Raw genomic sequence first — 14,843 nt, forward strand, 5'->3', positions numbered from 1 at the left:
AAGGAGGGAAGAAAGGTGCTGCCGTCCATATGCTTGGAAGAGAAGTTCCATTTAGAGGATGCAGCAAGGAGAATGGGCTGCAAGGGAGGCTCATCTGTACAACAGCCCTCCGAGCGAGGCTCTCCGTGTTCCCATTATGCAGCCGCAACCTTGATGCATGCATGGCTGCATTTGCCTGCACTTAAGAGCACACCCTTTGCATCCAGAAAAGAAATGGAGAGGTGGAACGCACATGTGTTGACGTTTTAAAAAAGCCTGTGCTATAGCCCTGCTGGGGACGCGGGTGGCGCTGTGGGTTAAACCACAGAGCCTAGGACTTGCCGATCAGAAGGTCGGCGGTTCGAATCCCTGCGACGGGGTGAGCTCCCGTTCCTCGGTCCCTGCTCCTGCCAACCTAGCAGTTTGAAAGCACGTCAAAGTGCAAGTAGATAAATAGGTACCATTCCGGCGGGAAGGTAAACGGCGTTTCCGTGCGCTGCTCTGGTTCGCCAGAAGCGGCTTAGTCATGCTGGCCACATGACCTGGAAGCTGTACGCCGGCTCCCTCGGCCAATAAAGCGAGGTGAGCGCTGCAACCCCAGAGTCGGCCACGACTGGACCTAATGGTCAGGGGTCCCTTTACCTTATAGCCCTGCTGGGACTGTACCGCTTCAGAGTGCAGCTAAGAGAACAGTGCACAGGAGTTGACCTGGAAACCTTGAAGGTAGGAAATTCGTAAGACCAAAACAGACAAAAGTGTGATATTCTGCTCCAAAACTTTGTGTGGCTGATCAGCAGCCAGGAACTGCTCTTCCCTCCCCACTGCAAAATGGGGGGGGGAGTGGGGGGAGCCAGCTGCCTCAATACAGGAACCTGCGTGAGCCTGATATTTCTTTTGCCCAGTGGGGTACGGCTGCCCCTAAACGTAACCCATACTGCTGCTTCTTCCAGATCAGGACAACTACAAAGAACTCTTTGGAGCCCTGGACAATGCGTTCCTGGTTGCCTACGCTATAGGAATGTACATCAGGTATGTACTCAGAGTGCAAGAAGGAAAGAAATGACACATTTACTTGTTTATTTCATTTATATACCACCCTGATCTTCCAAGGAGCTCAAGGGGGTGTACATGGGTCTCCTTCTCCCCATTCCATCTTCACAACAACCCTTTGAGGTAGGTAAGGCCAAGAAATGGTGACGGGCCCAAGGTTGCCCAGTGAGATTCATGGCTGAGTGGGGAATTGAACCCTGATCTCCCAACACTCTAACAACCATTACTCCGCCCTTGTATAGATCTACAGTTAAAGTCACAAGCATGCCTGCTTGAAAGGCTCTGTTGGTTCCATGGGACGCATTCCTTAATGCTGCAATCCTGTGCACATTTAATAGGAAGCAACGTATTTTTCGCTCCATAAGACGCACCTAGTTTTTGGAGGAGGAAAACAAGAAAAAAAATATTTTGATTCTCAGAAGCCAGAACAGCAAGAGGGATCGCTGCGCAGCGAAAGCAGCGATCCGTCTTGCTGTTCTGGCTTCTGGGATAGCTGCGCAGCCTGCATTCACTCCATAAGATGCACACACATTTCCCCTTACTTTTTAGGAGGGAAAAAGTGAGTCTTATAGAGCAAAAAATACGGTAATACCCACGGAACACAGTGGGATTCAGGCCCCATCTGCACTCTGAATTTAAAGCAGTATCATGCCGCTGTAAAGAACCATGGATTCCCCCAAAGAATCCTGGGAACTGTAGTTTGTTAAGGGCAATGGGAATTGTTAGGAGACATATGTCCTACCCCCTGGGGGGGGAATAGGAGTCAGATCTAGCAAGGCAATCCTTGTGATCTTCATTTCACCAGCTCCTTCAGTGGCATTTGCAATTTAGATTTGGTCTTGGTTTACCTACACTACAGGTGGGGGACCTTTTTCCTTAGCCCAAGGGGCCACATTCTAGTGGCGGGCAGTGCCAAAGACAAAAGCGTGCTGAGCAATGAACGTTGACCTTTGCTACAGTAGGTTAGTTTTTACAAACATGCAGAGTTCTCTCTCCTCTCTCCTGGCAAGCTGGAAGCATGGTCAGAGTTCAAGGACATAGTCCAGCCAGGCAAAAAAAAAAATAACCACTCAAGGAGAATGCAAAGCAGGGCTAGTGGTTTGGGAGGGGGCGTGGTCTGATGAGATCCCCAAGGGCCAGGCAGAGAGGCCTGAAGGGCCGGATATGGCCCCAGCCTTTTTCTCATCCACAGGCCCTGTGTGTGATCAACCAGTGGCTTATGGACTTCAGTATCCTGGCTGTTGTTAAAAGGTCTCAAACGACCCAAGAGGTGCTCTTAGGACAAATCCATAAGATTTGATTACTTTGGCATGGCATGGCAGGTGCCAGCCGCACCGACAGCAATCAGCTCACCTCTTAAACCACGTAGGAAACCGATCAGAGATATAGAATTCCCATAAACATGGTCATAACTGCAGGCAGATAAGAAATCTGCTAATGGAGGTCTCGAGACGTCAACAGGACTCTTGTCCACATGATGGATCCTGTTTGCTCTCTTGTCTCCTAAGTAGTTATTAAACAGTTCCATGGGGTTATTTCCGGGGCTGTGTATACGCCATTTTTATCACCACGGGCCAGCTTAATTGACCAGGCCAGGGCATTGCAAAATTTGTGTCCTTCCTCAAAGACAAAGGGCACCACAACCACAATGCAGCCACGACGGCTTCGCTTCTGATGCTGCTCCGTCAGTGTGGGAAATGCGACATGGGAAATAGCTGTGTTGTTGACGATGGTTTCCCAGAAGATTGTGGGAAGAAGCAACACCAGCTTCCGTTACCACCGCAGTTACTCCTTTAAGCGGTCTTAAGCTGTTTCCACATTCATTTCTGGTTGGGCACTGATCCTTGAGAAGTGGCTGTTGTGTTTCATGCGCTCTTCCTTCCTGTCTCCCACAGCGGGGTCTTCGGTGAGCGCCTCCCATTGCGCTACTATCTGTCTGGAGGAATGTTGCTGAGCGGGTTGTTCACTGCCTTATTTGGACTGGGCTACTACTGGAACATCCATGAACTGTGGTATTTTGTTCTTGTACAGGTACAGAGATTCATCACGCTTGCCAACTAAGTTCTCTAGAGCTGTTTCCTTTTCCTACTATGGGGTCTCTGAGCAGGTCTTGTATCATCTGTTGTGCTCCAGAGCTGGGTCTCCCAAGGAGCTAGGGTCCAAGGCCCAGCCAGGAGGCCTGCTCTTATTTGCTTCTATCATGGGTTCTTCTAGACCAGCTGTTTTTGAACTACAACTCCCATCAGCCCTAGCTAGCAGGACCAGTGGTCAGGGATGATGGGAACTGTAGTCCCAAAACAGCTGGAGACCCAAGTTTGGGAAACCCTAGGCTAGATGTGATTCTGTGGGTCTTTGCAGTTCACACAGATAGTGAGGAGGGTTTTTGGGGAAATCATCTTTCAGATAATGAGAGGAACATATCCGTAGGGCCAACATAGCTTTCTCTTGAAGCAGGTGGGAGGCAGATGGACCAGGCTGTCAGCCTGATGGATAGCCCATCTCGCAAGGTGGAACAACTCACGACATGAGGATCCATCTTGGTTCTGGGTTCCACATGAGTGGGAAGAGTGTCAGGAGTTCAGCCTACACTCGAGTAGGACCCTGACAGAGACACATGCCCGACTGGCATGTTCCCTCCCTCTTGGTCGATAGTTCGGGAGCTTCATAAGCTTTCTTCAGCCCGAACATCACAGCGACCAATGCCAACCGACACCTGCACACTTAGGGATCCGCAGAGTGTTCGCAGTTTGCGTAACAGACCTCAGCAACTCAGCATTTTGGCTAATCTACTTTATTCACATATAAATACACACGGAGCACTGCAACATGGCTCCCTCTCTCTCTAGCATCAGACAGCAAAGAGAAAAAGAACAAAGGACAATAGTCCCACTTCACGGAACACAGTAACACAAACATCCTGTCTCCGTCACTTCCCACTCTGTGGAGGCAAAACATATACCGTCATGTGATCGACAACAATCCCATGACTGCAATCATGGAGCAGGAATTCTAACAAAGAGAAGCCGGCCACTGCCCCTCTGGCAGCTGTCCCAGATTTCCTGATACACTGGAATGTGTGCACCTTTCTGTATGGGTCCTAGTCTCCAGTTAAAGGACAGTAGGACAGGGACTTGAGTCTTCCTGGGCCACTTCAGAACTCGCTTTGAAACCAATTGCAAAAAAAGAAGAAAGGATTTTTTCTATGGATTTGGAAGCATTGCTAGCCTGATTTAATATAAAGTGGCTTATTGCACACCCTCATTTGGGAAAGGGCCGTAGCTCAAGGACAGAGCTTCTGCTTTGCATCAGAAGGTCGCAGGTTCAATCCCCTGGAAAAGACCCCTGCCTGCAACCCTGGAGAGCAGCTGCCAGTCAGTGCAGGCGATACTAAATACACCAGTGGTTTGATTTCATGTAAGGTGGCTTCTAGGGCTCCTCTCATTAACCTTCTAAGTTAGATTGTGATTATCTTTTGCCTAGGTCAGCTTTCTCTTTTCCTCCTCCTCTTGTCAGCCCTGTTGGCAAAAATAAATTGCAGTCTCCTTGGGGCAGGCACCTCTCTCCACCATAACCATGTGCACTGATGGAGCAGTATAAAGAATCAAGTATCTGTAGCCTTTATGTAGGACCTGGGTACCAGGTTCCCCCCCTCTGACCTTCCTTGCTCAATGAACTTTAGAGTGGGCGGTTTGCCCCTCCTCTGCTCCATTTGCTTCCTCGTGGAAAAACGGTTTCTGATGCTCAGCTTTGTGGATCTCATAGTCACATGCACTGCAGTCTGGGCAAACAGAAACCTGATATATTTAGCCATCGGAATAACTTAGAGAAAGATGCAGTATATTTTCCCATCCCAGCTGAGCCTGTCTGTCTGAATGACACACACGGCAGTCAAATGAGAGGTTATTGTGTTTGATGACGCAGGAACTCCTGGATATGGTGCTTCTGTTTTTGTCTGAACTTCTCAGCCCCACTCTTATGCATATTTCAAAATTGATGATTCAGTAAGTTTCCACCCAACCAGTATTACTTTTGTGGCGGTCCTCACCGACACTTTTTTCAATATCTGAGTACTGGCACTTTATTACCGTACCTTAAAAGCGCTGCACTTAAGTACCCTGGCATTTTTGAGAGATACAGTCATACCTTGGGTTACAGACCCTTCAGGTTGCATTTTTTCTGGTTACCGACCGCCAAAACCAGGAAGTAACAGAACAGGTTACTTCTGGGTTTCGGCGGTCGCGCATGTGCAGAAATGGTGCGGGTTGCGGACGCTGCAGGTTGCGAACGTGCATCCCGCATGGATCACGTTCTCAACCCGAGCGTCCACTTAACTTTGCTTTCTCAGGCAGAGAAACTCATCTGCCTGAGTTTCCCCAGCCACTCTGGGCGGCTCCCAACAGAATATTAAAAACACAATAAAACATCAGACATTAAAAACTTCCCTGTCAATGTATATTTCCCAGAGCAGTGTACTTACAATTAAAAACAACCCACATGCAATATGGGAAACACCAGTAGCACACTTGGAAATTAAAAATAAGAAAGAAACAGGCTGGAATCTGACAAACAGCTGAGCTGAAACAGTTTGTACTGAAGACACAACAGCAAAGAAAGAAATACCTTAACTTACTTCAAAAAGAAAACAGGAATTTTCATTGCTTCTGCTCATTGATCAGACGGTTGTTTGGAAATTATGTGGCAAATTTTCTTGTGAGAAAATACATATAGTGAATTGTCATGGGATGGCTATGCCAAAGAAAGCAGATCAGGTAATTAATAAACAAACAAACAAACAAACAAACAAATAAATAAATTTCTATGGGCCTCTGATGGGAGAGAATTTCAGAGCTTTGGGTACAACAGAGCACTTTCCGTGTGGATGTCACTGCAATTGCCGTGTGAGATAGAATTTTAAGACCAATCATCCCTGGAATATCTTAAATGTCAGGGGATTTACATCTGAAGAGCGTGAGTGCTTTTCAACTGATTGATTGCATACCAAGCATTTTCTTTAAGTTGTTGACCAAAGCATGATATAACATAGAATTTAATAAACGGATCCACACTGTGGTAATCATTTGTATATAAGACCCCCAAACTTCTTCAAACAGTAGCTTTAAAAGTTAAGCTTGCGACTGTCCCCTTCAGTTTTGATCTCTGTCACTAAACTTTGTCCCCACAGCTCAATTAACTAAAGCTGTTGGTTTGACTCGAGCGATTCATTGATTAATTAACTTATGGAAAAATCCAATACAAGCATTAGTAAGCAATTTCTCAGAGTGATACCTGCGTCCTTATATAACTCCAGTGAATCATTCCATAATGAGCTCGTTTACACTGTTTCCTGGGTGTGGTCCTTTCTTTGCTGGCTATTAACATAAAAAGCACAGCTGAAACCTGATCAGGAAATCCATAGTCCATAGCCTGATGTTATTCCTTAAGCATTCCAAAGATTGTTTATGTTTTCAAGGACATCACATGTCTACCTGCTCTCAAATATTTGATTGCCACTTAAAAAAACAAGTTAATTTATACTTTAAAAGCTTGTCTTGAGCAGGCTGTGCCATTGATACCAGGGCCAACAAATCAATGCTGAGCAGCCTTGAGAAGGTTTTGCCATGAAGACTCAGGCCAACCAATCATCTCTGAGCTCTGGTGGTTTTGTGACAGGTCACAGGGGCTGGCCAATCAACATCGTGCACCTGAAAACCAGGATGGGTATCCCCTAAGCTTGAGCCAAGGGAAGAAAGTAGTTTCTTTGAGGGAAGAAAACTTCACTCCTTAGCATCTCCACATAGTGCTCGGGGAGAACTTTTCCTGAAACCCTAGAGAGCCGGTTGGGCAAGGCGTCCCATTGTTCTTCCTTCCCAATTGAAACTGGCTCTGGGACAAGTCATGTTAATCTTCTCCTCCCACTCCTTCATGGATTGAACTTCACAACTGGTTTGGGTGGTAGCCCAGCCAGGTTTTGCTCACCGGGAAGTCTAGAATGAAGAGAGGCGAGATGCATCCCGGAAACACCCCCAAATTCGAGTTGACTCAGAAAATCAGGGTCCCTGGCTTGCTTACTTGGGAATGAGCAGTGAGGAAGACTTTGTTCCTACAGCTCTTTTGGGGATGTGTACAATCAGTTGCCAGGGGACTGAGTTTAGCTATCCTGATGGTCTTGGTGTAGAGCTAAACTAGATGAGGCACTGTAACACAATAATTGTGTGCATGGCTTTTTAAAATACATCACAGGTGGAAGAGGGGGATAGTTTGGAATTGGACCATGGCTTAAGGGTACAGTGGTACCTTGGTTCTCAAACTTAATCCGTTCCAGAAGTCCAATCCAAAGCAGCTCTGTGAGGGGAACAGGAGAACTCTCCTCACATTTCCCAGAATTTTTTGGGAGGAAGCCATTATTATTTAAAGCGGTATGATGCTGCTTTATATGCATAGTGCAGATGGGGCCTAGCATTAGATACAACCCATTAGTTACAACCTGTCAGGGAACTGCCATCGGAGCCAAGAGTGGAGGTAAGGCTCCCCAAAGATGCAGGAGAAGGGACCAGCAGGGAGAGAGAGAACACTTCCTTTGGGGAAGGAAATCGGCGTGACACCAGGAAGAAAGGGGAGCAGGGAAGGACTTCGGAGAGATGGCTCCAAGACTCTTCCACAGAGACCAGCGAGGAGAGCCCAGGACCTCCGCTGGCCACACCCACTCTGCGCAGAAGACTTCCGCGCAGGAAGGCTAGGCGGAGACTTGGCGTCAAAGAGCTTTTATGTTGGAAGAAGTTCAGGAAACGCCCACTGACAGATTCTGCCAGTGACTGACACAGCCACGGAGAAAGGGCTGTCCAGCCAGGGAAAGGTTTAGCCAGACAACGTTGCCTAGAGCAGCAGCCCCCTTACGCACGAGCAACCCCCAATTCCCTTTACACAACCCATTGTTTTTCTTATAATGATAAGGCATTGTGCATAATGCTAACTTTGGCTTAACTAGCTGTGTTTTTCCCCTCTCCTGCTCCTTCCACCCACCCACTAGGTCCTCAATGGCTTGGCGCAAACAACGGGATGGCCGTCCGTAGTGACATGTGTTGGCAACTGGTTTGGAAAGGGGAAGTGAGTCTCGTTTCCTAATACTGTATCTGTCGAACTGTGTCTTGTGGGTGGTTGTTTTGCTTTCAAGTGCCAATTGCTTAATCCTCATCCCAGGAGGAAGTACCAGATTTATTCCCTTGCCAAAATGGAAAATATCACCCTGCGCTGGAAAATGAGGGAGTGACCTGATTATGGCACCATCATGGGGCTTAAAAAAATAATAATCGCACATGCATTCCTGCCTTTTTGTGAAAGGCATTATGTTTGATGGTGTGTGTGTGTGTGTTTTTCAAAATAGCTTTTTGATGTACAGTGGACGCTTGGGTTGCGAATGTGATCCGTGCGGGATGCACGTTCGCAACCCGCAGCATCTGCAACCTGCAGTGGTGTGTCTGCGCACACGTGGGTTGCAGTTTGGCGCTTCTGCACATGAGTGACTGCCGAAACCCGGAAGTAACCCGTTCCAGTATTCTTGGTTTCGGCGGTCTGTAACCCGAAAAAACGCAACCTGAAGCATCTGTAACCAGAGGTATGACTGTACTCCATCCAGAGTAATGGGGCAGCGTGAAAGTACAGTTAATAAACCAGTAATATAAAATCAATGGCTCGGAGTATCTTCACAACAACCTTGTGAGGTAGGCTAGGCTGAGCGATAATGACTTGCATGAAGCCAGCCAGTGAGCTTCATGGCTGGGCAGAGATTTGAACCGGGATTGCCTGAATCCCCAATTTGGCAACCCTCTGCTCATTAAACGATTCTGGTATCAGACCTGAGCTGTGGACACCAGACAGAGGTGAGCCCAGGACCTGAGAAGTGGGAGCTATGGGTCACCCCAGTAGTCAGTACCAAAGGGCAAACGAGCAGGGTTGAGGGAGGAGCAACCATGAATCATGGTTTGCAATCAGTGGTCAAACCAGAATGAGAAACCATGGTTGAAGGTGGGTTTGCAGATCATGATTTGTGAATTCAGACATAATACCAAACCATAGTTTAAGTTTTGGTAAGCATGGTTTGGACAGCATTTCTGAATGGAGCCTGAGGGTTTACAATTAGCGATAACAGTCTGAACAAGAAAGTGTGGTTTAATAGGGGTTGGCAAGCCATGCTTTGTGCTAGCTATGGTTGGGAATGATGTCTTAATGGACAAACCATAGCTAAAGGCACTGTTTCTCAAAAGGTTGCTGTGCCATGGAAGCAAGAGTGAACTTCTGAAGCTAAAAGCTGATAGGAGGGAAACTGTGGTTTGCCAGCTGCAAGCTCAGAAACTCAAGCTGTGGTTTTGGTTCTAAACTATGATCGGTGTAGACTTTGGACTTGCTGTCTGAACTGAACCATGTCTTTTCTATCTTACCAGACGAGGCTTCATCATGGGCATCTGGAATTCACACACATCTGTCGGAAACATTTTAGGATCCCTGATTGCTGGTGCCTGGGTTTCAAATGCCTGGGGCCTGTCATTCATCGTTCCTGGGATCATCATAGCCAGCATGGGCGTCATCTGCTTCTTGTTCCTCATTGAATGTGAGTGTACGCTGAGCCAAAATGTCTCCCTGCACACAAACACACTTGGCAAAATTGGAGGCACGTGGGTACAGGAACTCAAACAGGAATGAAGTCTGGCAGCAGCAGAAAAAAATCACTCCCTTAAAATCCAAGAGAGTTTAGGAAGTGTTGCCCTCTCTCTGATTTGACTTTATGACAATGGCATTATGTGATTATATGTTGTTGTTGTTAAGCCAACTCAGAGTGAGGGCAAATGCTTTCTGCCCTCACTCTGGAGCCTGGTAGGTGAAACAACTGGTGCCTAGCAAGAGCCAGGACTCCCATGGGTGTGATCCCCTGTCACCAGTCTCATAGAAGAGGAGGTGGAGACAGTAGCAGAAAAAGGAGGGGCCAGCTTTGTGAAATCTTTTGTCTCCCCAGCCCCCATCCTGAGCACTCCGTTTTGATGCAAAAAAAGTTCTGAAAATAATTTTTGGCTCGGCCCTATATGCACACCTGCCTACTCTTGCTTTGAGAGTGTTTGGGTGCAAACCCAAGAAAGTAATTTCTGTTCTTATAAAATCCATGATATTTACTTCTGACTAAAGTGGTGGCGCTGCGGGTTAAACCACAGAGCCTAGGACTTGCCGATCAGAAGGTTGGCGGTTCGAATCCTCGCGACGGGGTGAGCTCCTGTTGCTCGGTCCCTGCTCCTGCCAACCTAGCAGTTCGAAATCACGTCAGTGTGCAAGTAGATAAATAGGTACCCCTCTGGTGGGAAGGTAAACGGTGTTTCTGTGTGCTGCTCTGGTTCGCCAGAAGCAGCTTAGTCATGCTGGCCACATGACTGTACGCCGGCTCCCTCGGCCAATAAAGTGAGATGAGCACCGCAACCCCAGAGTCAGCCACGACTGGACCTAATGCTCAGAGGTCCCTTTACCTTTTAAACTCCTTTAGGACCAGGGTGTTAGCCAGAGAGGGGATGCAGTTTATAAGCAATGCGTGCTTAATAAGAGCATATCTGGATAATATAGTTGTGGTAGGAAATAGCAATTCACCAAAGTGAGGGGGGGTGAGAAGCAAAGAGAGGACCTGAATCCAAACAACAGAATTGTCTCAAATAGACACTTAAAAGCCAAAAACAATCAAATGGAATATGCATGTGGCTTATTGGACCATGCAATGTTTAAAAGGCACAATAGAAACCCAGAGAGACTCACTGAGGCGGCAGTGAACTAGTCTGTGTCAAATTGGGGATCATTGCTTTTGACCCACATAGGACTTGAGAAGGAACATCTCTGAGCATCCCTGAATTTCATTTCATCAGCGGTAGACGAGCAGATGTTGCCACCTAGTGGTAGAAAGCACTTATAACTGCTTTCTTCTCTGCCCTGGCAGGGATGTGCTTTTCTTAAGGTGACCTCCTGCAAGAGAGGCTTTCTGTGCCTTCACAGAATAGGATGCTAGATTAGATGGACCACAGGTCTCATCCAGCCAGGCACTAATTACCTGATTTCCAAACTGGAATATATTTGATAAAACACGCACCCCCGTTGCTGATGTCATCTTGCTCCGAATGAAAGGTGTGCTTTTGTAATACAGTCTCCTCTCCACTTCAGATCCCGAAGACGTCGACTGCAGCCCTCCTCTCCATCATGTAAGTTTTGCACATTCCCCCCCCCCCACGTACATTTCAATCCTATGCACATTTACTGGGGAGCAAGCACCATTCAATTTAATGAGACTTAAACTTTCCTCCACTAACAGCAAACAGCTGTTTCTTCTTCCTTTCAGTATATAGAAGAGAGGGAGGGAGAAGGAAGTTGAGAGAGTCGATATCCTTTCTTCACGGCTTACTCACAGTGGACTAGCATCATGCGCAGCTTTTATAATTTCAGATTTCAGCTTCTTGTTCAGTGCTTCGGGGCCCTTTGCTGAAAACTGTAGTAATCTGTGTAATGTTACGGTCCCCTTCTCTGCTTTCGGGTCAAACTCTGTGTTCTTTTTTGCCAAGAAAAAGTTTTTCCTCTCGTCTCTCCCTTTCCCCCCACTTTCGCTTATGGGGGTTGTCAATTACGTTGATTTTTTTCCAGTTTTTAATTTTTTAAGGAGCAGACATCTTGCTTTTAACGGTCTCCTTTTATAGAAGAGTTCAGTGCTGCCTCGTCGGGGTTTGGGGGCATTTGCACCGGAGAGTGGATTAGCCCTTTTGCTCAGAGATCCTCCCTGCGTCTTTTTTTAAAAACATTTTATCTTTGGTTTTTAGTTTTTGGGAGGCCTCTTTTTTGCGCTGCCTTAGGCTCAGCCCTCAGGATCCCCCCCCCCCGAGGTCAGGGTGACTTACGCCTTGCCCCCCGTTTCTCTCTCTGGCGTTGGGTCTGTCTTGAGTTAGCAGGAGCGCAGATCCCCACCCGATCCTTTGGCTCGCTGCTCCGGAAGCCCCTCACTTGGTTTCCAACCCTCAGTATTTTTGCACAGCCCTGCAGTCTCCCCTCCTTACCTCTCTGATCGTTGCTGACGGAGTCTGATGGAGCTGAGGCGCTTCCATCTTCCTTATGAGCAGCTTCCATGCTGCTAGAAGGAAAACCAAAATAAGCCAACTCTCACAGTCCCTTCCAACTCTACAGTGATTCTGTTCATTCATTCATTCCGTTTATACCCCTCCTTTCCTCCCAAAGGGCTCAACTGGACATACCTTCCTCACATAGTTGGCAACTCTCTCCATGATACAGTTGGGTCATTGACGCGTTCTCCCATCCACATGGGAGCTGCTCCTGCGCATCTGAGACGAGACCTAACCGGCTCTCTTCTCCCCAGCTAATGGCTGCACATCGAGCTGCTGTTAAAGGGCTGGGGACTGAGCATGCTCAGTAGCCACTGAATGCTGACTGAGAAGGAATGGCACATCCTGCAAAAGGGCATGGCTGGCTAGAATGCTGGACAGGAGCACCCAACACAGCAACACTCCCCCCCCCCATAAATTTATTTATTTGGTTGTTCAGATTAAAGTTTTACGATCACATATCCAACATACAACATGAAAACAAGATTCCAAAGAATCTCCTGGACTTCCCTCCTCCCCTTTGTGGGTCCTATTGTTAATCATTTCCTCCCGCATCTTTTATGACAATCCAAATCTTTTACATCTCCATTATGTCCAAAATTCACCCATAGACTACAAGTGATATTCCAATCCTACTAACGATTTTAACTGCTTACAGTGGTCTTTAAGATAAGTTAGAAATTTCCCCCATTCCTTGTTAAATTTTTGGTCTTCCTGATTTCTGATACTTCTGGTCAATTTAGCCATTTCAGTATCGTCCATTAACTTCATCTGCCATTCTTCTCTGGCAGGGACTTCATCTTCTACCCACCTCTGGGCCAATAACATCCACACAGCTGTGGTTGCATACATAAATAGGATTTTCTGCTCCCTTGGGATTTCGGCACCTAGAATTCCTAAAAGGAAGGCTTTGGGGTGTTTTTTTAAGAAAAAAAGTTATTTTAAACAAGCTCCCACTTGTGTCAGCCCAATTCCTTGTCATAGCTGGGAAAGGAGAGGCCTGGCTTGGAAGGAACTACCATATCTCAGGGCAGAACATCTGCTATGCACACAGAAGACCACAGGTTCAGTCCTTGTCATCTCTGGGGCAGTAGGGGCTGAGAGAGACCCCCATCTGAAGCCCTGGGGGCCAGCCACTCTAGAGGAAACAGAGCTGCATAGACCAGTGGTCCGACTCAATAAAGAGCAGCTGCTTCTGAGGGAAAGTTCGACAAATAGAAGGGTCATATCTCGATCCAAACTCCTGAGGTGTTTTTATTTGTTTGTGTCTCTCTCAGACCGCCGGTTTGGAAGAGAAAGGTCTTGAGGCGGGCCACTCCATCAGCGACGGGAGCCTAAATATCTCCAGCAACAGCCGAGAAAACATTGTGGACATGTCGGAAGGTAGCAAAGAATCGACAGAAAACCGGGAAGCCATTAGTTTCATTGATGCCCTACGGATACCTGTGAGTACGACCCCACAGGGGAGGGAGGGTGGGGTGAGTTGTAAGAGGCTAGTTGCAGTGGTAGAACTCCCTTTGTTCAGTTTACAGTGGTACCTCGGGTTAAGAACTTAAGTTAAGTCCGTTCTTAACCTGAAACTGTTCTTAACCTGAGGTACCACTTTAGCTAATGGGGCCTCGCGCTGCCCCTGCGCCCCACTGCATGATTTCTGTTCTCATCCTGAAGCAAAGTTCTTAACCTGAGGTAATATTTATGGGTTAGTGGAGTCTGTAACCTGAAGCGTATGTAACCTGAAGTGCATGTAACCCGAGGTACCACTGTACTATATTTATATCCCAGGGTGGGGAGAGAAGACTGGAAAGACGAGAAATTGAAATTGACAGGTGCGCTGTTGTATGGATCAGACTGGCAGCTGCACACCTGTCAGCTACTGTTTAGTAAGAATATATTCATTCATTCATTCATTCATACCCCGCCCATCTGGCTGGGTTTCCCCAGCCACTCTGGGCAGCTCCCAACAGAATATTGAAAACCCAATAGAACACCAAACATTAAAAACTTCCCTAAACATCATTCAGATGTCTTTAAAAAGTCAGATAGTTGTTTATTTCCTTGATATCTGATGGGAGGGCGTTCCACAGGGCGGGCGCCACCACCGAGAAGGCCCTCTCCCTGGTTCCCTGTAGCTTCACTTCTCGCAGTGAGGGAACCGCCAGAAGGCCCTCAGAGCTGGACCTCAGTGTCCGGGCTGGACGATGGGGTGGAGATGCTCCTTCAGGTATACTAGGCTGAGGCTGACAAAAGGAGAAAAGGAGATCAGATCATGAATTGATGCATGGGCGTCCATCGGCATTTATCTAGGGGAGGGTAAAGGCAAGCCCTGAATGGAGCCTGGTTTCTCACAAATATATATTTAAAACAAAACAGGAAGATGAATGCCTGCACATTCCCCCTTGTACCTCAAGTTCTGTGGGAATTGGTGGCTTGTGATTCAGGGGGGCAACATCCCCCTTCCCACCCCCACGGACACCCGTACCTCTGTGTCCTGTCTGTTTGGGGCCTTTGTCTTTGCAAAAACTGCCTTTCATTAGCTGCTAATGGTTTTTTCCCCCTTTCTCTCTCTTCTCTGCAGGGAGTTGTGGAGTTCTCCTTTTGCCTGCTGTTTGCAAAACTAGTCAGCTACACGTTCCTTTACTGGCTTCCCCTCTACATTGTGAATGTGGGTGAGTTGCAAGGAGCTTG

The 14,843-nt window shown here is 47.3% G+C and overlaps 1 protein-coding gene across 4 annotated transcripts in view; it reads left to right on the forward strand.

Annotated features, from left to right (window-relative positions):
* The window catches only part of SLC37A2 (solute carrier family 37 member 2), a 59,851-nt gene that overhangs the window by 24,419 nt on the left and 20,589 nt on the right, over positions 1-14,843 (forward strand). For all 4 annotated transcript variants that reach the window (XR_008327720.1, XM_053366656.1, XM_053366655.1 and 1 more), the window contains exons 4-10: positions 930-1,008; positions 2,925-3,060; positions 8,057-8,133; positions 9,468-9,634; positions 11,215-11,252; positions 13,436-13,603; positions 14,734-14,824. Coding sequence is in view for 3 of the 4 variants with exons in the window: in XM_053366656.1 (XP_053222631.1) it covers positions 930-1,008; positions 2,925-3,060; positions 8,057-8,133; positions 9,468-9,634; positions 11,215-11,252; positions 13,436-13,603; positions 14,734-14,824 (756 nt within the window). In the remaining variant the exon portion in view is untranslated. The remainder of the gene's footprint in view (positions 1-929; positions 1,009-2,924; positions 3,061-8,056; positions 8,134-9,467; positions 9,635-11,214; positions 11,253-13,435; positions 13,604-14,733; positions 14,825-14,843) is intronic.

This window comes from Podarcis raffonei, chromosome 15 (genome assembly GCF_027172205.1).
Source record: "Podarcis raffonei isolate rPodRaf1 chromosome 15, rPodRaf1.pri, whole genome shotgun sequence".
In the NCBI taxonomy this organism is placed as follows: domain Eukaryota; kingdom Metazoa; phylum Chordata; class Lepidosauria; order Squamata; family Lacertidae; genus Podarcis; species Podarcis raffonei.